At 32.7% G+C, this 24,576-nt stretch overlaps 2 protein-coding genes across 11 annotated transcripts in view; one reads left to right on the top strand and one right to left on the bottom strand.

The window, feature by feature from the left end:
- Nucleotides 1-24,576, top strand: part of ATM (ATM serine/threonine kinase) — a 119,210-nt gene that overhangs the window by 71,955 nt on the left and 22,679 nt on the right. For 7 of the 10 annotated variants that reach the window (XM_016160559.2, XM_036220209.1, XM_036220208.1 and 4 more), the window contains 17 exons: nucleotides 1,616-1,703; nucleotides 3,657-3,745; nucleotides 3,844-3,946; nucleotides 4,493-4,641; nucleotides 6,496-6,600; nucleotides 7,834-7,953; nucleotides 10,899-11,133; nucleotides 11,674-11,841; nucleotides 12,913-13,026; nucleotides 13,722-13,942; nucleotides 14,444-14,651; nucleotides 15,608-15,721; nucleotides 16,034-16,192; nucleotides 16,639-16,777; nucleotides 20,820-20,902; nucleotides 22,039-22,179; nucleotides 22,945-23,061. In XM_016160559.2, the coding sequence (XP_016016045.1) occupies nucleotides 1,616-1,703; nucleotides 3,657-3,745; nucleotides 3,844-3,946; nucleotides 4,493-4,641; nucleotides 6,496-6,600; nucleotides 7,834-7,953; nucleotides 10,899-11,133; nucleotides 11,674-11,841; nucleotides 12,913-13,026; nucleotides 13,722-13,942; nucleotides 14,444-14,651; nucleotides 15,608-15,721; nucleotides 16,034-16,192; nucleotides 16,639-16,777; nucleotides 20,820-20,902; nucleotides 22,039-22,179; nucleotides 22,945-23,061 (2,353 nt within the window). Of the gene's footprint in view, nucleotides 1-1,615; nucleotides 1,704-3,656; nucleotides 3,746-3,843; nucleotides 3,947-4,492; nucleotides 4,642-6,495; nucleotides 6,601-7,833; nucleotides 7,954-8,977; nucleotides 9,268-10,898; nucleotides 11,134-11,673; nucleotides 11,842-12,912; nucleotides 13,027-13,721; nucleotides 13,943-14,443; nucleotides 14,652-15,607; nucleotides 15,722-16,033; nucleotides 16,193-16,638; nucleotides 16,778-20,819; nucleotides 20,903-22,038; nucleotides 22,180-22,944; nucleotides 23,062-24,576 lie in introns of those variants that run through there. The other 3 variants (XM_036220210.1, XM_036220214.1, XM_036220215.1) reach the window with 3 other exon arrangements.
- LOC107518687 (60S ribosomal protein L30-like) lies at nucleotides 5,057-5,387 on the bottom strand. The gene is given in 2 exon segments (XM_016160571.2): nucleotides 5,057-5,324; nucleotides 5,326-5,387. Coding segments are annotated over 2 exon segments (330 nt in total).

Here is a 24,576-nt window from a genome sequence, read left to right as displayed (position 1 = left end):
AAGTCATTTTAGTAATCCTGACGGAAGTCCTAGCCACTGTTTTTTGCCTGGATGAATGACAGCCTTAAATTTACAAAGTCATAATCTCTAATACTATCTTTCTTACTTTCCAAATTTCTCCTTTAAAAACTAGCTTTTTTCTGTATGACTTGCCAGAATGGAAAATACATGTAATACCTACGTATAACGATTATAAAGCAAAATAGAATGTTGTCAGTAACATTAAGTTAGTCAGTGATCTCTGTGCTCCCTCTAAAGAATAATGTTATCTTCCATTTTGTTTGTCATTCATTTGGATGATATTGGTATTTGAGTATGAACCCATAAATATAATGTAGTTTTTTTCCTGAGCTTTATAAAAATTATGTGTATACTTTCTAAAACTTGTTTTTTCATTCAGTATTTTGTAAGATTTACCTATGTTGTGTGTTGCTGTAGTTCATTAATTTGTCACTGCCACGTAATGTACCAGTGAAAGAATATGCCATAATTAATTTATCCATTCCCCTGTTAATGATATATATTTAAGTATAGAATTGCTAGGTTGCAGGATATGCAAAATTTCAACTTTATAAGATAGTTCCAAATAGTTTTTTCAAGTAGTTATACTAATTTACATACTTCTCAGTAATGTGGTTCATGAGGAAGTAGATCATAGGAAACTTTATATTTGAAGAAGGAAGCCAAGGAACAGTTATTTCTAATTTGGGTTAAAAAAGTAAAGAAGAAACTGGAATAAGTTTACAGGGAAAGATAATAGAAGTATTATCATTTGTTATAGTATTTATTTTATACATTGGATTATTATTATCATAGATACTATATAGCTGGCATGATTTTAGAATCGAAATTACTTATAGGACTGAATATCATATATGTAAATGCATGGTTTAAATATAAGGCCTTGTAGTGACAGAAAGAACTCTATGGGAGGGGAACACACAATGCAATATATATATGCCATACTGTTAAATTGTACACCTGAAACTTACTGGATCTTGTTAACCAATGTCACCAAAAAATAAAATAAAATTTTTAAAAAATTAGAAATCAACTGAACCTAAAAATCAATCAATCAATCAATCTAAGGCCTTGAAGTGGACAAATTTGAATTCTAATCTCTACTGTCTGTCACTTATTAGTTTTATAATTTTGGGTATAGGTAGAACTTACTGATCCACTTCTTGTCGACACTTAGTATTTTCAGACTTCTTAATTTTTGCCAATGTATTAGGTATTAAGTGGTGTCTCAGCGTGGTCTCATTTTGTATGCCAGTGATTAATAATGAAGTTGAACTTTGGGTAAAACCACTGGCAGATGATTAGAAACTGAATGGGAGTCAGCTTCTCTGTTTTTAAACAGGCCTATGTCCATAAACATATTTTGGCATATAGCTTTCCCATGTATGAGATTGTCAATAAAATGTAATTCTAATTGAAAGAATATTGACAAATTTCCATTCTAAGCCAAAATGTATTATGTTTTAACGTGTAAATTGTTTACTATTTATTATTTGTAACCTTTGTTACTTTTTCCATCAAAGTCTATAGTACATGTATTAATAAGCATCAAAATAGTATATTCTCATTAAAAGAAGTATTTTGTGACAAACAGGAATCTTATGTTTGAAGAAGGAAGCGAAAGTACAACTATTTCTAGTTTGAGTGAAAAAAGTAAAGAAGAAACTGGAATAAGTTTACAGGTAAATATTACAGGCCCTATTATTTGTGGTAATATTTATTTCATATTTTGGATTATTATTTTATTATAGAGACTATATAGATGTCATTTGATTTTCAAACTGAAGTTACCTTTTGGACTGTCATGGTTTGAGACTTAGACTTTGACTTTGAACTAGATGGACTTAAGATCTAATCCTCACTCTACCACCAAATTTTATAATCTTGCACAAAATATATTAACCTTTCCAACCTTGAGTTCCTTTATCTGAAAGATGGAAATAAAACCACCTTATCTCATAGGGTGAATTTATACCATATATTTTCTGTCACAATACCCTGTCATTTTCCTTATAGCATGTAACATTTATAATTATATATTGTTTACTTGTTTATTATGTATCACATCTCAGGCAGACTACTTCTTCTGTCAGTTTCTTAACATCTACTCTTAAATTGGCCCATTCTTACTGAATTTCTTTGGTCAACTCATTCCTCTAAAATGACAATTTCAACATCTCTATTTTGCCTAAGAGTCTGGTCTTTTCTTCTCTGCTTTTGATTTCAGCTTGCCTCCTACTTCTTGGAGAAAACAGGGGACACAGATAGGAAATCCCATCACAACCTGCTGTCAAACATAGAAATCTCCCTCCATCTGCTCCCATTATAACCTTTTCTCTTGTTAAGATAGATAGAGTTTCTCCTTCTGTCCAAGACTGTTCTTTCTTCCTGTGCTTTGTTTTTCATCAGCTCTTTCTCAGAACATATACATATCCAAACATTTCCATATTTTTTATTAAGAACATTCCCCTTCAAATTAACACAAAATTATTTTCCTCTTCCTTGTGTTCTGTCTTTTTAAAGTGTCACCCTTTTTTCTCCTTTCTCTTCACAGCCAGACGTTGTGTAAGAAATCTATATTTGCTATCTCTATTTCCTCTCCTTCCACTCTCTCTACGGAAGTAGCACTTGCTAATGTCACATATAAACTTCATGTTACTAAATCTGGTGGTCGGTCACCTTTCATTCAACGTCTTCCTTAATGTTCCATTAACACTTAACACCATCCAAGCATGCCTTGCTTGAAATGTGTTCTATCTCCCTTTTTTTTTTTTATTCCATTCATCTGATTTTTCTCCTTTTTTTTTTTTGCTTCTTTAGTCTTACTCTCCTTTACTGAGTTTTTGGAGTATTTTCTGTGTACCAGGCACTGTGCTAAGCTTCAATACTGAATGTTCCAACACTGAGGGCTTGATTTCATGTTTATGAATAAAAACAGTTTAATTTCAATTATAGAATTATGCCAATATCAGTGAACTTTTGTTTAAAAAATACTCTCTGGAGCAAGTACAATGAAGGCAGCTAAATTGTTTGATCAGTTTCTATGCAATACAGTTTCCAACTTTTTAAGTTTTCTATTTTTTCTACTTCTATTTTACTAGTGATTTAAACAACTAATTTTTTCAGCATAAATTTTACAACAAAAATCTGTCATCAAACCACTTTTTATCCATGTCACATTTTACCAATTATAACATAATGTAATTTCAAGTTTTTTCCCAAAGAAATGAAAGAAATAGAGATCTTTATTTTAACCAAATTTAGTTTTTAAAAGTCAGACTCTACTTCAGAACATCATTTTCTTATCTACAGTTTTAGCTGTTGACAGGATTATTTGTTTTTGTTTTTATGATTTTTTTGCATGTATTAAAAGCCTGATAGGTTGGGATTTATTTCTTATCTAATTCAGGAAATTGCGAGCAATTTTTCTGTCACTACATAATCATTCTTTTGTCTCGGATCAGTGCATTGTGTTGCTAGTCCAGATGTTTTAGTATGTATTTCAATATCATTATATTTTGTAACATAACATTTAGAGTTGAAAATTACATGTCAGTAATGATATAATTTCCAATTTGCTAAATTCATAAAGTGATATTTTTTCTCTCCAATGTTTATTGTTTCCATGTTTTTAGGATCTACTTTTAGAAATCTACAGAAGTATAGGAGAGCCAGATAGTCTGTATGGCTGTGGTGGAGGGAAAATGTTACAACCCCTTACTAGGTAATTGCATTTTCCTAGGTAATGGTATAGTAATTCTGTTTGTGAAGGAGTTACATCCATGTAGAACTCAAAGGCATTTTGAAAATCTTTAATTTTAGACTAAGAACATATGAACATGAAGCAATGTGGGGGAAAGCCCTAGTAACATATGACCTTGAAACAGCAATCTCTTCATCAACCCGCCAGGCAGGAATAATTCAGGTATTTTTTTTTTCTGCTTTGGTAAAGCGCTATAAATGTAACGCTGAGATTATTTCATTGTGTTAATGGAATATTTACACAACCAGATAAACTCTAAGGATAAGGCTGAAAATTACCTATTTTTTAGGCATTCGGTGAAAGTCTCAGAGGGATACATGGGTGAATCAAACAGATCATTGACCTAAAAGATAGTGTGGATTTGTTAGTTATAATCTTGTTACCTAACAGTAGAAGACATTTGTATACAATGTGCCAGGTGGTGGATTAAGTCCTTCACCTGGAAAATCTCATGTGAACTATTTCTTATAGTTTGCATTAGAGTTGGTTCCAAAGGCTATAATATTCCTTAGCCATTCTTCCATCAAATATTAGAGTCTTTGTGTTTTTGGTAGAACATAATAATCAATATTTTGGAATTTTAAGTAATATATTGTGGACTACTAAAATTTTTTCATAGTGACTTTTCATGTTTGATTGCTATTTTTTGTTTCTCTAGTTTTCTGTTATCTTTGATTACTTACATTTTTTTTTTCAACTGTTGCTCAGGCCTTGCAGAATTTGGGACTCTGCTATATTCTTTCTGTTTATTTAAAAGGATTAGATAATGAAAATAAAGAGTGGTGTGCTGAACTACAAGAGCTTCATTACCAAGCAGCCTGGAGGAATATGCAATGGGATCACTGCATTTCTGTTGAGTAAGAAACCTGACACTTTTTATCACCATTTTTCTCTAATTATAAATAATACACTGTTTTTCTCTTGTTCTATGCATATAACTGGAGTTCTGTTTTTGTGTCTTTTAGATCCAGCAAGCTATAGATATGCCTAAGTGCTTAAATTAGATAGCAGTAAGCAGTTAATATACCTAGGCTTGAAGTTCACTCTCTTCTTCTGTTAGGGCAACTATACCCTCCCCTCCCAAGATATATTTGAAAGTAGAAATAGAAAAAGTACATTCTCAGTAGAATCTTCTCACTTATTGGTTTTAAATCCAAAGAAAAATATAGGTATTTCCCTCCCTACTTCTGCTATAGACATTTTATTCAGATAGCATGTTTTCTAAAAAAAACAAGCTCTGGCCAGTTCTATTAAAGAAAAATTTTGCATGATTTACCTTTCACCAGTCTGTTCTGGCCTGCTTCTAATGATGTCAGAATCACCTAGATCAACGAGAGCTAGTGCACATATGCAGTAGGATTCTCCACACACTGTGCCCAATTCAGTATTGCCACTGTAGTGATGGACACCACTCTTGGCCAGCATAGCATAGCACTCTATTTCAGATCTCTTCAAGGCTGGGCTGTTGTTGGCAAGGATGACCAGTTTCACTTTGCCTTGTCTGATCATTTTCAGAGTGTGCTTATACCCCAGCACATACAAGTTGGAGTCAAGAATTAATCAATTCCAGTGACTTTTTTTTTATCTTCTTTGCGGCCACCATCTTCCTGCCTTAGGTGTGGGAGGGCCCCCAACCAAGAGCAGTTGCCAAGATGGCTGGGGAGCCTGAAAAAGCCAGATGGCACTTTTATTTGCTAGATGGTACACAAAAGACTGCTTATCTTTATTTATGAAATGTTTTCTTTGACATAAAAAATACTGTTAAATCACTAACACTAGAAGGTAATGTTTATACCCTGTATGTAAGATAACCATGTTTTCTGAATGAAAAGCCAAACACCTAATTAAAAGATTTTGTATTTATGTTAAAAAGACTTTCGATGATATGAACACCAAAAAGTTAAATCACATTAATTGTATGTTTAACTGCCTTCATAGAAAAAAGATTTTTTTCATTAATTGGCATATCTTTCAAATTTCAAACTATTAGATTGCTGTAAAATTAGAGATATGCTTTTATATTTTTAAAATATTTTACTCTCTGAGCTTATTCCTGCTTGCCTATGTAAATCATTATATACTATACTTCCCTTTGCCTACTCTCTTTCAGCCACATAGGACTTTTCTGTGTTTTTTAATTAGGCCAATCTGTTTCTAGCTAAAGGCCTTATATGTATCTTTTTTCCTGTTACCATATATATGGTTTCTTGTCATTCAAATTCTAGTTTAATAACATTACATCTCAGACCTTTCCTGACCACTGTTGTAAAGTAGCTACTCAGTCATTTTGTCTTGTTACCCTGTCTTAAATCTCTAGATGTCTCTTGTCATTATCTCATATTTATTGTCCATCTTCTCCAAACCATAACATAAACTCAGTGAGAGCAATAACCTAATCTGACTTGTCCACTAATGGATCCCCAGTATCTAGAAACTGGTGCCTACTGCCTGGCACACAGTAGGTGTTTATTGAAGAAATAAATGAGAATATAACATATCTAGAACCAGGCACAATATGTGAGAAATTATTTTTTTCTGTTTGAAGCATTTAAATGACCAAATTCTTTGTATTTTTTACCAAAATTTCTAGAAATGCACTTTTAAAAAAATGTAGAAATCTTAATTTTAGTTTTAAAATTTTCTGTCTTGGTAAAATTATTTTTACATGGGTTCTTTGTTTTTAAACATTTTTTTCTTTTATTTTATCTCAGCAAACAAGTAGAAGGAACCAGTTACCACGAATCATTGTACAATGCTTTGCAGTCTCTAAGAGACAGAGAATTTTCCACATTTTACGAAAGTCTCAAATATGCCAGGTATTAGAAAAAGTTATAATATTTTAACATTTTAATGTCATAACTTCTTTTCTAAAACTTGACAAATGATTTCAGTGTAAGGATTTGCACTGGTGATGGGAGAACTTGATGGCTATGGTCAGTTTGTTTCCTTGTCATCCCTTCCCTCTTCTCAAAAGAAATTACCTGTGTAACTATTTATACCAGTAAGTGTTGAAACTCAAATAATACCGAGGTGGGGGAAGGGGGAACGAGCAGTATCCAATGATTAACGTTTTCATAGCTTTTGCATATCTAAGAAATGAGCGATAAGTTTATCTTCTGCAAACATGTTTTTCTAATTGTGGATGTGCCTATCTTGTTTTCCATTATCTTAAAAAAGTATTCTTTGTTTTTTAAATGGAATATGTTAGAGAATTCCTTAATGTACGTTTGTCAATTATATATATTACAATTTTTATTTTTTGTTTTATATGTAGGAACATGCTCATATGTTAAGTACTTACATATATGTTACGTAATTTTTTTCTTATCTAATTTCTCTTTTTTTGCTTACGTGGTTCAAATATATTCTTTCCTTTAAAAAAAGTTCCCTTTGGGACCCCAGATCAATTCTTTATGCTAAATCCTCAAGAAAGTCTTGTCCATTACCAACCCTCTGTCTTCTTCCTGGACTACACTTGTCTCCTCTAGTGCATAGAATTTACCTCTCTAAGCATTAGTATTCTTTTTATAAAGTGCTGATTTACAGTCAATACTTACAAACTTGTTATAAGGCACAATTGAGATAATGCACCAGAAAGTACATAAGTACTTACCTCTCTAACAAGTTAAACAAATGTAACATTGTTTTTTAACAATAGTTAGTGACCTAATTTATCCTATATTTTATTACAGAAATAGCATTTGCTACCATTTAAATATGTATTATGTTTTAGCCACTTTGTTGGGTTCTTTTTATATGTATTCTCTAATCTTCAAAATAATTATGGAAGTGGAACTTAGGTTCAGAGACAACCAGTAATGTGCCCAAAGTATACAGTCTTAAGTGACAGAACTGGGATTTAGATTTAAGTTTGTGCGATTCCAAGACTTATTTTGTTTTCACTGCATTGTACTGGCATTTGTGAGTACTAGTATCGTAAGGTCAAAATCAAAGCCTATGATGAAAACTCATTAACAATAGGTTTGAACTTTTATATTCCGGAAAACCTCTTCTTAGTTTTCAAAGTGTCTTGTCTTTTTTGCCACTAGAGTAAAAGAAGTAGAGGAGTTGTGTAAGGGTAGCCTTGAGTCTGTATATTCACTCTACCCCACACTCAGCAGATTGCAGGCCATTGGAGAGCTTGAAAGTATTGGGGAGCTTTTCTCAAGGTATGTGATTCATATAACTTTGTAATCCTGAGTTGCAGCTTTTCTTTTACCAATAATGACTTTAAAAAACAAAAAGAGACCAATAGTAGGTTTGTTTCTTTCCTTTCATCAATATGTAGGTTGACTGGCCTAATGAACTGTATCCTTATTAAAATAAACATTTCAAAAATTTTTTTTGTAAAAATTCAAGTTTTAAAAATTTAGCTTTATTATACTTTCTTCTATACAGCTTTTTCCCTTTTCTACCCCAGATAAAAGTGTTTCCTCGTGTTTTTTGCCATAGAACATTATACTCCATTCTTTTTTTGCACTGTATTGACATTAGTGTCATTTTATATATACTCTGCTATGCTATACTAGAAGCTCCCTAAATGAGGGGGCCGGAGCATTCTCTTGTTTACTATCGTACCCCAGTGCTTTTTCCTCATGACTGATTCTTAGTAAACATTCAGTAGTCATTATTCAGTGATTGTCAGTGAATTTGGAGTAGGTATTTAAGGGAGATTGTTATAATGGTCAGAAGGAAGTGTTCCAGAAATATTGGAAAATGAGATAAAACAGTTATTCAGGTTCTGTGGATCTAAGTTTTGATTTTGTGACCCTGAGGAAGTCACTTGACCTCTTTGGGTCTCATTTTCCTTATTTCCTCATTTATATTTTATGGCCTGTAGGACCCCTTTTAGCTCTACCATTTTGAGTCACTATTATTATAAGAGAAAGGAAAGAAGATATGATAAAATAAAGTTTGAAATATGCTTTGTAAGTAGAAGGGAGAGGGAAATTTTAGAGTCAGAAAATACTATGGCTTTTTCAAAATTGCATAGCCAAAGAGAACTGTTGATGTGGTGCTTCTCAGAGAATAAAGGAACAAAACTGCTTTCTGTTTTAATTAAAGTATTTTAGTAGTTCTTACTGTTCACAAGTTCAGGAACTTTTTCTCTTACTGAAAGATGTCTTTAACTAAAGAGAGGGTAGAATTCCTTAAGAAGCCCCTAAAGAATAATACTGGCTCTTTCTGTGGTAGAAAATTTTAAGGAAGAGGAAGAGGAAAGTTGGATGAGCTGGTGAACAAATACTTGCATTCTAGGAAAATAGTTCCAAAAGTGTGGTATGTCGATTCCTGGAGGTCTTCAAGATCTATTCAGGGGGGTCCATGGACCAAAATTATAATTATACTAAGATGTTATTTACTTTTTTTTGTTCTCATTGTCTCATGAGACGCAACAGTAAAGTTTCTGAGATGTATCAGAGAAAAATATCCAGAATTATCTGAAAAGACTGTTAACATATTCCTTTCCAACTACATACCTGTATGAAGGTAGGTTTTCTTCACGTACTTAAACCAAAACATCATGTCACAACAAACCAAATGCAGAAGGAAAGATGAGAATTCAGCTATATTAAGGCAGACTTCAAAGAGATTTGCAGAAATGCAAAACAGTGCCATTCATACTACTAAATTTTGTTTTGGGAAGTATGGTTATTTTTCAGAAAAAAAATGTTGCTTAGGATATATACTATTATAATTTTAAATAAATTAATATATATTTGATTTTTCTTTGGTTATTTTTCAGAAAAGAATATTGCTTAGGATATTTACTATTATAATTTTAAATAAATTAATATATATTTGATTTTTCTTTGTTTTAGTTTCTAATATGGTGAGTATCAATACATATAATCCAGTAAACAGAAACTCTTTAGGGATCTTTAATAATTTGTAAGAGCATAAAAAGGTTCCTGATATTAAATACTTTGATACCTGCTGCTATAGTATTATTTTGGAAAGTATTAAAGTTTTGGTTCCTATGAATTCGTGTCACTGTTTCCTTCTTTATCAAGTAACTAGAAGAGCTTTAATTACCTTATCAGCACCTTGTTGTTATCTTAATCTCCCTGCTTCTCCTTAATCTCTCTCAATACAGTAGTCTTGAAGGATTGGACAGTATTGCTTAGTTTAAACATCTGGGAAGCATACCGTTCATATAAACTAATTCTACAACATGCATTTTCTCTTCCTTTAATAAATAATGTTCATATATGAAACCTTTGCCAGATGCCAGCATTTCCTACACTGCACTGTGATTTATTTAACAGCTTTAGTTATGCTAGAGTTGGCGGGTACAGTAGGTAATTAATGAGCTGACTTCATTTCCTTGTTAACATGTCCTTTTTTACTACAAAGAGCACTGAACCAGGACTAGAGGTATAGGCATCTGGTATGATAGCCCAGATGAATGTATTCTCCCTTTAAAGACTATATATTTAGCAGTGTTATTCTTTGTGAGGTTGAAGAGTATTTTTAAGAATGTCTTCAAAAATATTCAAGCTGTGGTACATATATACAATGGAATATGAGATGAAATACTGCCATTTGCAACAACGTGGATGGACCTCGAGATAATCATGCTAAGTAAAATAAGCTAGACAGAAAAAGTTGAAAATCACATGATATCCCTTATATGTGAGATATAAATCTAAAAGCAACAAATGAACAGTACAAACAGAGACTTATGGTCATGGACAATAGACTAGGAGTTACCAGAGGGTAGTGGGGAGGAGGAAGGTAGAAAGGGTAAAGGATGTCAAATATGTAGTGACTGGAAGAAATCTAACTATGGGAGGTGAACACACAGTGTAAATATATATATGCCTTACTGTTAAAGTGTACAGCTGAAACTTACTGGATTTCATTAACCAATGTCACCATTAAAAAAATAAATATATAAATAAATAAAAATATTCGTCATCTGTGGCCTCTGTGCTAACCCTCAGAGGTCTGAGTGTATTTTTCTAAACTTTGGTTTTTATTTTGGATTATGTAGAAGTTGCAGTCTTATTACCATAAAAATTCATTTGTATTATACCTTAAATTTAGGACTTGCATAATAGCAATTTTTTTTTCATTTCTCTTGCTTATGTGAATTCAATGATTTTGCTTTCAGATCAGTTGCAGATAGGCAACCCTCTGAAGTATACATTAAATGGCAGAAACACTCCCAGCTTCTCAAAGACACTGATTTTAGTTTTCAGGAGCCTATCATGGCTCTACGCACAGTCATTTTGGAGATCTTAATGGAAAAGGAAATGGAGAACTCCCAAAGAGAATGTTTTAAGGACATTCTCACCAAGCACCTTGTAGAACTCTCCGTACTAGCCCGAACTTTCAAGAACACTCAGGTAATAGGATTTAAAACTATGTTTTCTCACTTCTCGACCTTTCCTTTTGTTACCTAGAAAATAGAAGGCATGAGTAACAAAGCCATGTCATTGAGCGACCGAGATCACTATTAAAACATGGTAAAGCATAATTGTTTAAGTTTTTCCATTTTGGAATTACACCTGAGTTTAAGCTTTGGACAAGACACTTACCTTCTGTAAGTCTCAGTTTCCTGTTTATAACATGAGAAGATACCTAACTTATATTGATAACAAGTCAATGATCTTGTATCTTGTATACATACACACATATATATACATATACATATACATATATATATATATACATATATATATACACACACACATATAAATACATATGTATGAGAAAAACACAAGCAGACATGGGAGCTGGGAGAGTCAGGTAGAGATGTATTTAAGACAGTTCTGACAAATAGTCAAGTCCTCAATGAATGGTAATGACTGTTTTCCCTTATTATTAATAGTGGTAATACTAGTAATAGTAAAAATATTTATTCCCATATGTCATTTTCATTTCAGCTTCCTGAAAGAGCAATATTTCAAATTAAACAGTATAATTCAACTAGTCGCGGAGTCTCTGAGTGGCAGCTAGAAGAAGCACAAGTATTCTGGGCCAAAAAAGAACAGAGTCTTGCCCTGAGTATTCTCAAGCAAATGATTAAGAAGTTGGATGCCAGTTGTTCAGAGGTTACTTTTTTTTATTGGCTGAATTAATATTTTACTGTTACAAAAAAATTACTGTGCTTTAAAATATTTTTAGTAAGTCCACAATTTTATTAAAGTCTCGAAATTACTGATCCATAATAAATAAGTCTGAAAATTAGTATTTGTAAGAAAGGTATAGAAAGTTTTCATTTTTCTTACTTGTAACAATTCTTTCAGTCCATTTTGTGGTAGATTTATTTGATTTATTCCAATGTTAAGCCTTTCCTTTAAACTTTATAGAATTCAAGTAGAATATGTGGGAAATAAAGATGAAACAGCTACTATAAATTTGAAATAACAAAAAAAAAAGGAAGAGGAAATGTATGAGAGAACAAAATTTTTTTTAAATGCAAGTTGGAATAATTAGGTTGTCAGTCTAAATACTTTGAAAATATAACGTCTAATATTTTATCCAACATTACCTGTTAGTTACTGAAAACTTGGTTGCTTCTACAGCATGATTTCCAGCATACAGTGGACAAAGTGGAGACATTTGTAGAAATCATGAATTGTTAAAAGATTTGGTCACAATAGTGTCCTTTTGACACTCATCTAGTTAGCAAATATAAACTTACTATACATTTGGTATTGGGCACTTGTATAACATCTTCCGTTATTAGAGAATTCACCATTATACTAGAACATTGGGAGCCAATATAGTATGTTTAAATATTGCTTAACAATATGGGCCCTGGAGTAAGGCTGCCTGGAGTTACATAACCTATTTGTAGCTCAGTTTTAGTTTCTGTTCTGCAAATTCCGAACAATAATACTCATTTCATAGGGTTCTTGTGAGATTAAAAGAGTTAATAATATGTAAAGCCTTTAGAAAGTGCATGTCACATATAGGCTCAGTAATTATGGGTATTTTAGTACTAATAATAAATAGTAGAGAATGATTATTTCATAAACTTACATACTTGGATTATTTAAATAGTCGTATGGTGAAAGCAAATAAAAACATTTTTAACCTGCATTTTTCTCCTACATGGAAGATATTTTTGTAGAGTCAAGATAATGAATTACATTTTAAGATTTGCTTTTCATATACAGAACGATCCGAAGCTAAAACTTATATATACAGAATGTCTGAGGGTTTGTGGCAACTGGTTAGCTGAAACTTGCTTAGAAAATCCTGCAGTCATCATGCAGACCTATCTAGAAAAGGTAAGATTTTCTAGCAACCCTTAATACAATTGTTTAGCACGAATACACTTGATCTTTTTATCAAGGCCAAATTTATTTCAAAAGAAAAAAATATATAGGGTTTCACTTTTCCATATATTATTACTATTTTAGCTCTGTATAACCTTTAGGACAGAATGAAACAAAATATTATAAAATAAAGAACATATTTTAAAAGTAAGCCCAAATATGTCTTCTCTTTACCTTCATACCACAACAGCTACTCTTTCAACAAGTTATTTCTGATAATTTCTGTTTTTATCTATAAAACTAGATGATTAAGGAATATGCAAGTCATCCTTTATTATTCATTTATAGCCCAACCACCCTACAAGCAGGAGTAGGACTTAAGTACTTCAGCTTCTCTAAGCCTTCCTGTTTCTTCTTCTCATTCCTTTAACTAATTTTAGAAATAATTACCTCACTAAATAAGTGTGATGTAAAAAGTATAATATGATTGTTTTTAAATTTTAGAGAGCCCTTTGTTTTTACAGTTTTTTACAAATATTAGCTGTTATTTACTATCAGTTGTTTTGAAAAGTCAAGACTACTTCATGTATTTTAGCTGATACATAAATAAGTTAAACTTTAGTGTAAGTATTTCTTCGACCTGAATGATTCTGTAGATGCATTTAGTACCTGTAAGTATAATATAAATGAATTGTGTTTTCTTGAAGGCAGTGGAAGTTGCTGAAAATTATGATGGAGAAAACAATGATGAGCTCAGAAATGGAAAAATGAAGGCATTTCTTTCATTAGCACGATTCTCAGATACTCAGTACCAGAGAATTGAAAACTACATGAAATCATCAGAATTTGAAAATAAACAAGCTCTTCTGAAAAGGGCCAAAGAGGAAGTGGGCCTTCTGAGGGAGCATAAAATTCAGACCACCAACAGGTAAGTAGGTGTCTGCAAGTGACAAGATAAACAGATATACATACAGTGACTGTATACATACAGAACCAGAACATGAATTCATAATTCTAAACTCATTGTAGAGTATATGGATGTTTGCTTTTTGTTTTGCTTTTTTGGTTTCTTGGTATCATAGTTGAAAAGATATCATGTTAAAATTAAATACAAAAGAGTTATCTATTTGATATAATTAAACCTTTTAGTCAAACCTACCTTTAGTTTGTATATTTTAGTGTAAATAGAGAATAAAGTTAACTAAGTATCTTGGGTAGAGTTCATTTTGTCTTTGGTTGCCTAGGATAGCTTTTGAATTGCACGAACTAACTTTAAGAAAAAAGTTTGTTCCCTTTATAATCCTTAGAATTTTGCTTTTTCTCCTGGGATAAACACCTGATTTTTCGTTTGTGTTGTATATCATGTATGATTTTGTAGTTCCATAAAATTCGATTGCTTTTGTATTTTACTTTAATTATCCAATGCAAGATACATAATAAAAGTTCAACGAGAGCTGGAGCTGGATGAATGTGCACTCCGTGCACTGAAAGAGGATCGTAAACGTTTCTTATGTAAAGCAGTTGAAAATTACATCAATTGCCTGTTAAGTGGAGAAGAGCATGATATGTGGATATTTCGTCTTTGTTCCCTCTGGCTTGAAAATTCTGGGGTTTCTGAAGTCAATGGCATGATGAAGGCAAGTCATCTTTTTCAACCAAATACTCTACCCTATGATTTAAAATCTTATACATAAACCCATCAACGTCATGGACTGTGTATACTTTGTATTCCTAGCACTTATACAGTACTTATAGTACACATAGGTTCAAGTACACCCAGGTTCTTAATTAGGTCCAACAATGTAGGTTTATGTGGAGATGAGAAAATTTGAGTCAGTCTTTTCCTGTTTCTCTGCAGTTACCCCGGGAAAGTATCCAGAATGCTAGATTGGGGGATTTGGAAAGCAATTAAAAATGATGTGATGTGATTATATGTGGGTTTCTTTCCCCCTGCTTTATGCTTTTCTGGAATTTTCACTTTTGTAATTGGAAAAAAATATTTTTTAAGAACACATCAAGGCAGCAATATTTTGTAAGTTTTTATTAAAACTGCTTAGATTTTATTAATGACACCTAATATTAAAGTTAGGTTAACTAGATATAAAGTCAATCAATTTGAAGCTTAAAAGTAAAATGGTTCTTCTAAACAAGAAGAATGATAAGAGTCATAGAAGCAACCAATTTCTGCTACTAGTGCACATTAAATCCTGTTACTTTTGGCAGATAGGGGACAAAAATTATTCCATTTTATTACACACTGACTTCTCAGGAATCAAGGTCACCATAGTCCTCTGACCCATATTTGTCCACCTTGGATTCACTGAAATATAAATAGTGCCAGCTATTCCAGTGGTGAATACAGTTTAATTTGATCAAATTCTGTGACTTAACAGTGAATCCATTTAGAATACTCATCAGAAAGACTTTCAGATGAGATGAATGATATGGAAAAAAAATGTAGTTGGTGAAGTTTTAGTAACAAACACAAATGGTTGTGCTTGTTAAAGAGCATTATTTTAGAATAATTTATTAACTTAGATGTGAGATTGTTTGAAATGCATTATTTCTTAATTTTGTATTTTTTTAATCGTAGAGAGATGGAGTAAAGATTCCATCGTATAAATTTTTGCCCCTTATGTACCAACTGGCTGCTAGAATGGGGACCAAGATGATGGGAGGGCTAGGATTTCATGAAGTTCTCAATAATGTAAGTAAACCTAAAAATCAAAACAACAATTGCTTTTATTTTATATTATATATTATATAAAGTATGTACTACTGTTCCAATCTTGGAAATGGAAATACAAAAAAAAATTTATTTATTATGCTATATAAGGGTAGAAATAAAGATTTCCTTTTGTCTGCTCTCACAGTATAGTCTCTTATTCCTCAGGTCCCTCTGTCTTGTACACATGCTCTACCCATTGCTGTATCTAGTACAGTTAAACAAAGTGAAAAGAGCTGTGAATTTTCTGCTTTTTTGTTTGCATAAATCTAATAGTTCTTTATTTTCTGACAGCTCATCTCCAAGATTTCAACGGATCACCCCCATCATACTTTGTTTATTATACTAGCCTTAGCAAATGCAAACAAAGATGAATTTTTGACAAAACCAGAGGCAGCAAGAAGGAGCAGACTAACTAAAAATGCACCTAAACAAAATTCTCAGCTTGATGAGGTATTCAGATTGAACATACACAACTTTTTGAATTGTGATATTCATATTTTTCCAAAAAATGTTTAAATATCAAGGATTCTAAGAATGTGTGTCATGATTATATTCAGTTTGTAAATCCTTTGTTGTTATGATGCCACCTAAAAATGGTTCAAAATTCTTGACTATTTCTCAAAGCATAGCAGGTACCAGTAATATTTCAATTTTTTTCTTTGCAGTAATGAGCAAATTAAAAATAGATTTTGAAAGGCACCCAGGTCATATACTCTCGAGATTATTATACTGTTGATGTGTTGTGTTCATAAGGTGAATGTTTTAATTGATCTGAGTGATTATAGTCCTTTCATTGTCTACATGTGTGTGTAAATTTTTTTTACTTCTGTTATTATAACTGAAAAGTTGAAGTGTTGGGTATTTTTTTATGTATTGCTTTTTGTTTTTGTCAAAAGGATCGAATTAAAGCTGCAAACAAAATAATAGATACTATCAGAAGTAGAAGACCTCAGATGGTTGGAAGTGTTGAGGCACTTTGTGATGCTTACATTACATTAGCAAATTTGGATGCCACTCAGTGGAAGGCTCAGAGAGGTATACGTTTGAAAGAATGCGTGTTCCTTTTTTTGCTGTCGTTCTCTATAGGGATATATTCATTATTGGGCCTAAAATGTAAATATGTTTAAAGCTTAATTTTTATCTAATAGCTTCAACACTTCCCACTTTTTTATTTAATATCTTTTGGTGGAACTGATAATAGATGACTGCTCTGAATGAATTAATTTGATTTCTCTGGGTAATCTTCTGTTGTAAGTACTTTTTGCAAAGAATGACATAGAGGTAAGTCCTTCAAAATAACTAAATAACTGAGAGTTTCAGGGTTAAAGTTTTTTAAAAATGATATTGGTTACTCACTGTGCCCTAAGACTTAAAAAGAAAAGGCCTTGATTACAGCAGGTTGCCAGCACTGTGAGCCACATTTCAGGGATCCAGCATAGGCAACAACCATCAGAGGATCGCTTCGTAGTTCTTACCAGGTAACCCTGAGCAATAAAAAGCAGCAGCTGATCTTGACCTACGAGGGATCCTCTCCCAAGGGGCCACACACAACAACTCATACTGTGGGTGCAGTCAATTCCTACAATTAGCCTGAACGTTAATCCCACCCACTGATCTACTAACAGCAATAAGGGCTCGGCAACAAAGAAGATCACACACAACCCACACAAAGATCACGTCCAGATCTCCCGGCATAAGGGATCAGGGAGAGTGCGCCACTGGGCCACACAGAACACTTTTCACATTAGACCATCTGGCCAAGGCTGAGAGATGAAACAAATATTCCTGACACATAGAAACAAATACAGAGAGGCTAATAAAATGATAAAACGGAGAAACATGCCACAAATGAAACAACAGGAGAAAACTCCAGAAAATAAGCTAAATGAAATGGAAGGAAGCAACCTACCAGAGACAGAGTTCAGAATAACAGTTGTAAGGATGCTCAATGAACTTATGGGGAAAATTGATGAGCACAATGAGAACCTCAACAGGGAGATGGTCAGAATTAAAAAGGACAAAGAAACCATAAAAAATAACCAGACAGACATGAGGAATACAATGACCGAAATGAAAAATGCACTAGAAGGATTCAATAGTAAATTGGATGAAGCAGAAGATCAAATCAGCGAACTGGAAGACAAGGTAGCAGAATACACCCAATTAGAACAACAAAAAGAAAAAAGAATTTCAAAAAATGAGGATAGTTTAAGAGACCTCTGGGACAACATGAAGCGTAAAAATATTTGGATCATAGGAGTACCTGAAGGGAAGAGAGAGAGCAAGGGATTAAGACTCTATTCGAAGAAATAATGACAGAAAACTTCCCTAAACTGGCAAAGGAATTAGACATACAAGTTCAGGAAACACAAAGAGTCCCAAACAAGAGGAATTCAAACAGACCTACACCAAGACACATTATAATTAAAATGTCAAAGGTCAAAGACAAAGAGAGGCTCTTAAAAGCAGCAAGAGAAAGGAAGCTAGTTACTTACAAGGGTGCCAGGCCACCACTAAAAATCTATTAGAACTGATCAATGAATTCAGTAAAGTAGCAGATTACAAAATAAATATTCAGAAGTCAGTGACATTTTTATACAACAATGATGAACTTTCAAAAAGAGAAATTAAGAAAACAATCCCATTTACAGTTGTGTTGAAAGCTATAAAATACCTGGGAATCAAATTAACCAAGAAGGTACAAGACCTGTTTTCAGAAAATTATAAGTCATTGAAAAAAGAAATTGAAGAAGATACAAATAAATGGAAGCATATACCATGCTCATAGGTAGGAAGAATCAACATGCTCATAGGTAGGAAGAATCAACATTGTGAAAATGCCATACCACCCAAAGCAATCTATAGATTCAGTGCAATCCCTATCAAAATACCAATGGCATTTTTCAGAGAACTAGAACAAATAATCCAAAAATTTCATGGAGCCATAAAAAACCCTGAGTAGCCAGGGCAATCTTGAGAAAGAAGGACAAAGTTGGAGGTATCATGCTACCTGATGTCAAACTATACTACAAGTCTACAATAATCAAAACAGCACGGTACTGGCATAAAAACATATATTGATCAATGGAACAGAATAGAGAGCCCTGAAATAAGTCCACGCCTATATGCTCACTTAATATATGACAAAAGAGGTAAGGATATACAATAAAGTCTCTTCAATAAATGAGAAAATCGGACAAGTACATGCAAAAAAAAAAAAAAAAAAAAGCTGACCATCTTCTTATACTGTATACAAGAATAGACTCAAAATGGATTAAAGACGTGAATGTAAGACCTGAAACCATAAAACTTCTATGAGAAAACATAGGCAGTAATTCTCTGATATTACTAATAGGAATTTCTTTTCAGATATATCTCCTAGGGCAAAGGAAACAAAAGAAAAAATAAATGGGACTACATCAAACTAAAAAGTTTTTGTACAGCAAAGGAAACCATCAACAAAACAAAAAGACACTTGACCGGGAGAAGGTATTCGCTAAAAATACATCTGATATGGGGTTAATATCCAAAATATATAAAGAACTTCTACAACTCAACAACAAAAAGACAAACCAGTTAAAAAATAGGCAGAAGACCTGAACAGATACTTCTCAAAAGAGGAAATACAGATGGCTAATAGACATGAAAAGATGCTCAAGGTTGCTAACCATCAGAGAAATACAAAGTAAAACTACAATGAAATACCACCTCACACCTGTCAGAATGGCTATCATCAATGAATCAAAAAACAAGTGTTGGCGAGGATGCAGAGAAAAAGGAACCCTCATACACTGTTTGTGGAATTGCAGATTGGTACAACTGCTATGGATAAATCTGGAGGTTTCTCAAAAAATTAAAAATGTATATACCTTTGACCCAGCAATTGCACTTCTGAGTATTGATCCAAAGAAAACCAAAACAGTAATTCACATGCACTGCAATATTCATAGCAGCACAATTGACAATAGCCAAGATATAGCAGCAACCTAAATGCCTATCAACAGACAACTGGATAAAGAAATTATGGTTCATATATATATATATACAATGGAATATTACTCAGCCATTAAAAAAAAAATGAAGTCCTATCATTTGCAATGACATGGATGGACCTAGAGGTTATTATGCTTAGTGAAGTAAGTCAGACAGAAAGATAAATACCGTGTGACTTCACTTTTATGCAGAATCTAAGGAACAAAAAGAACAAACTTATCAAAAACATTCACAAATATAGTGGAAATTTGGTGATGGACAGAGGGGAAGAGGTTTGGGAGGCTGGGAGAATGGAGCAAAGGGTTAAAGTACAGATTAGTAGTTGCTAGTTGGTCATAGGGATGGGGAGCACGGCAGAGGGAGGGCTAGGGGAGGGAGGAAGCAATTGGGATCATTTTATGAACTATAGATGTCTAACCAATGTACTGTATACTTGAAGCTAATTTAAATAAATAATTTTTTTAAAAAAATGAAAAGTCCTTTCCACTTCCTCCATGAGTGTTAAGATGCCTTCCGAGTAATCCATCTCTCTTCTTGCTGTGTCTCTTCACATATTTAAAGCTGCTATAGTACCTGGGTATGTGCATATATTTACTAGAATTTTTCCTCCCATACTTTAATAATGATGTTCCTTTTTCTGTCCAGAATTATGTCTTCACATTTAAATTCTTATTAGTTTAAAATAAGAATAAGACATTCTTGTGTGCCCCTAAGCAAGCAAAAACTATTGTCATGTTCTTTAGTCACATTTAATAGTTATATGGCAGGAGTACATCCTTCATGTACTATGCCAACTGTTACGTAATTACCTTAAGATGTGCACCCTGGCCCTGCAGGTGAATGTGGTCTAATTACCAGTGCCAGTAATCTGCAGATGCATCTGGGAGCTCTGTTAGCCATTGCTATGCTCAGACCCTGAGCAACATTGTGTCCTGAGCCCTTGGGTCTTTCTTTCTAAATCAGAGCCTGAACCCACAGATCAGCTACAGGTTGGGGATCTGTGAAATATGCTAAATTGTGCTTTACTTTCAGTGCTGTTCCTCAATTTGCAGTTTTCACTAAAACCTCTTTATTTTAAATGCAGGAGGCATAAATATTCCAGCAGACCAGCCAATTACTAAACTTAAGAATTTAGAAGATGTTGTTGTTCCTACTATGGAAATTAAGGTAACTTACCATTAACTGTTTTGATTTTTGTTTTTATTAAACTAAATTTCTCTTTACTCCTCTTTATTAAATTAAATCATTTGAAATAGCCTTTTTTGGCCAGTCATAATTAGTTAAATATTGGCAATTAGTTAAATATTGGCAGTTTCATTTGTTTCTACCTATAGTTTTTTATTTATTTATTTATTAGATTCCCTTTGCCCAAGTCTTAGAATACTTAAAGGCCTCTCCTGCTTTCTTTTGTTTTGCCTTCACTGTTATACCTCCCATCTTACTTATGAAAGAGGTTCATTAGACTGTTATCATCATCGGCAGAAGAAAGATTCCATGTGTTTATGCCAAGATTAATTTTCATCTTGGCAGGAAACATCCTAATTGTTTTATATTGGTTTTAAAAATTCTGTATGCATTAGAATATTTTAACTATGATGTATTAAAGTGTTAAGTAATGCAATATGTATTACAGTAGTAAATTGACTAATATACCTTATACTTTTAGCTATTTAACAATGATCTGTTATTGATAGAAGTACCATGTAGACAGGGATAAATGTAATAATAAAGGTTATAGTTAAAAATGATCATTTTAACTATATTGTAAATCTCTCAATTTTGCAGTTTAGTGCTTGGTATCTGTAGTTATTTGATTTGAAATATAGCTGTATCATGTGGATTAACTGATAACTTTCCAGCTATACTGGCAGCTGAATACTCTCTGAAAATGCCATATTTAGCAGTTATAACCTAGAAAACTTCTCTCTACACATTTATAAAATTTATTATGTTTTTGTGAGGAGTTCACTATTTCTCGTATGATTTAACATATACAAGCCAGTGTGAAGACCTGAACCCTGGTTTTTAAATAGTTTTCAGTGATACTATTCTAACTTTGTATACCTTACTTTTATTAAGAGAGCTTTAGGGAGGTAAATTGTGTTATCTATGTCACTTTCTTAAACTTTCCCTATGTCAAATATTCTATTTCATTTAAACAAAATTAAAATTATAGCTCTAATTTTTAACCAACAGCACATTGGCATTCATTCCTCTGTTTAATATTAAAATTGTTAATTATAATCCATTTTTCTTTAAATGCAAGTAGTGTATCTTATCTATTACCATATTCTTTTTATTAGGTTGACCCCACAGGAGAATATAGAAATCTGGTGACTATACAGTCATTTAAAGCAGAATTTCGTTTAGCAGGAGGCATAAATTTACCAAAAATAATAGATTGTTTGGGCTCTGATGGCAAGGAAAGGAGACAGCTTGTCAAGGTGAGACTTTCCTTCTATGGTGTGGTTTTTAAAAGTTAATGAAAAAAAGTCAAAGAAAAACTATAGTCGATATTTTCTTCCTTCTTTATTTGAGTCTTTATTTTTATTCTGAATAATTACAAGTAAGAAAAACTTATAGAATAGAAATACATTATTTTCTAGAAGGAGAATGCTTGTCTCTATTTTTTTGTGTATCTGAAAGACCATCATTATAACCGTCAATTGAAGTAAAAGAATACTTGTAATATGTACAGACATGATGAGGTTAACAATCAATCAGATGGCTTGTTATAGAAAAAGTATTTTGGTGGTTGTTGCTTATTGTCTTCAGTAGTCAAATTGAAGGCCTTTGCTTCCGTATCCTGAGTCTGGCACAATGCTAAGTGCTATTAAATGTACCAGAAAGGGACAGCAGTCTTACCTTACTGTGCTCAAAAGCTCTTTGGATCTTGCTGGAGGGTAGTGGGGAGACAACAGTGCTGTTCCACCCAGATATTTTGCCGTGTGTTCTCAGAGGAGTTCCAGTTAGTCTAATTATAAAAGCAGCTAGGGAAAACTTCTTTTCTAAATTGCTCTGTGTTACTACCCAGTGTTATAGCTTATTCTAAATTAAAGAATAATCTAGGTCTTAATTATTTAGGAAACTGTTGAGAGGAGCACAGATGCACAGATTTCTGAATGCCCTTTTTCAGTCCTCGGATGGCTATGTGTGATTTTATAATACAGTAACCTAAGCTCAGTTTTCTTGTTTTGATTATTCTGAAGGGCCGTGATGACCTTAGGCAAGATGCTGTCATGCAGCAGGTTTTCCAGATGTGTAATACATTACTACAGAGAAACACTGAGACCAGGAAGAGGAAATTGACTATCTCCACATATAAGGTAACTAGTGTATACTTCTACTGCTTCACCAAGAACATGTAAAAGATGCCATTATTCAGACCAGGGGTCAGTGAATGTTTTCTGTGAAGTACCAGATAGGAATCATTTGAGACTTTGTGGGCCACATGAGGTCTCTGTCACATAGTCTTTATTTTTCCTTTATAACCATTTATCCTCAAAAAACACTCTTAGCTCACAGGCTGTATAAAAAACAGTCTGGGGCTGGATTTGGTTCAAAGGCCATAGATTGCCAACCTCTGATTTAGCCATATTGTTTTTATATTCGTTTTTAAAAGTACTGATTAATGTTGATGGTAATTAGATGTTTCTTGTAATCAACTAAGATATTTTTTCCTTATCTTTGTCCATTTGGGTTACTCTCGTATAAAAGTATCCTTAAGAATAAAAACGGTGTTACGAAGAAAATAGTTATTCAGTACAGATATAACACATAAAATAGGCTTTAAAATTTTTTAATTTGTTATATATTGACTAGATAATAAGTTTGAATGGTTGAAACTCTAACAATAGTAAAAGGTATAAAAAAAGAAGGCTTCTCTCACCCTTATCCCTGTCAACCTCATCCCCTACCCTTTATTTATATAAGTACCATTTGCATTTGTTTCCAGCATTATGAAAATGGAATATATGGATATATTTCACTGCTTTTCCCTTTCTTAGAGAAAAGACAATATGCAAATCTTTTTTAACTCAACAATATAGAGACCTTATTTTTTAAGAGCTGCATTTTGTGGATGTACATGGTTATTATAAAAGTTCTTATAGTATAAATTGGGTCTTTGGGTCATTAGTCTTTTGCTATTGCAAGCAGTACTATGCTACAATGAATAGCCTTGAACACATAATATTTCACATGTGTAGATCAGTTTGTGGGATAGATTTCCAAAAGTTGTATTGATGTATCAGAGGATAAGTGCACCTATAATTAATTTGTTAGTAATGGCGGAATATATCAATTTGCATTTCCTCCAGCAGTTTTCTGAGAACACAGTTCTTAAATCATATTATTCTATTAGTCATCTTTGGGCCTTATGTTGAAAGGTCATTTAGCATGTTTACATTTTAAAAAATAACAGAAAACCCTCATTTTGAAGGGTTTGTTTTTCATAGGTACATCTTTTTTGGTTTCTCATGCCTGAATCTCATGTTTGCCCTTTATTCTTCTATCACTGCTGTAATGACTTATTTGTTTATTCATTGTTCATGTTTCTGTGAAGGTATAAACAAATTAAGAAAGTATATGAATAATTCACTGCGTAAGAGAGAAGTAGTCTTTCAAAGACTCTTAGGGTAATGTCCCATATCTGTTTCTTATACCTATGAAATGGTACATACCAACAGGTATTTATTTTCTCTAGTAATTAACGCTGCTTGACTTAGAGTTATTTTAACCTTCAACTAAGACTAGTTTAAAAATATAATTGAAAAAAGTCCCTTTCACAGTAATAAAAAGTATAGACTACATGAAAAAATATTTTAAAAATATGCAAGAAA

This window comes from Rousettus aegyptiacus, unplaced genomic scaffold (assembly GCF_014176215.1).
Source record: "Rousettus aegyptiacus isolate mRouAeg1 unplaced genomic scaffold, mRouAeg1.p scaffold_m13_p_5, whole genome shotgun sequence".
Lineage (NCBI taxonomy): Eukaryota > Metazoa > Chordata > Mammalia > Chiroptera > Pteropodidae > Rousettus > Rousettus aegyptiacus.
Note: the sequence above shows the minus strand (reverse complement) of the source record. Positions and strands in the feature narration are given on the sequence as shown.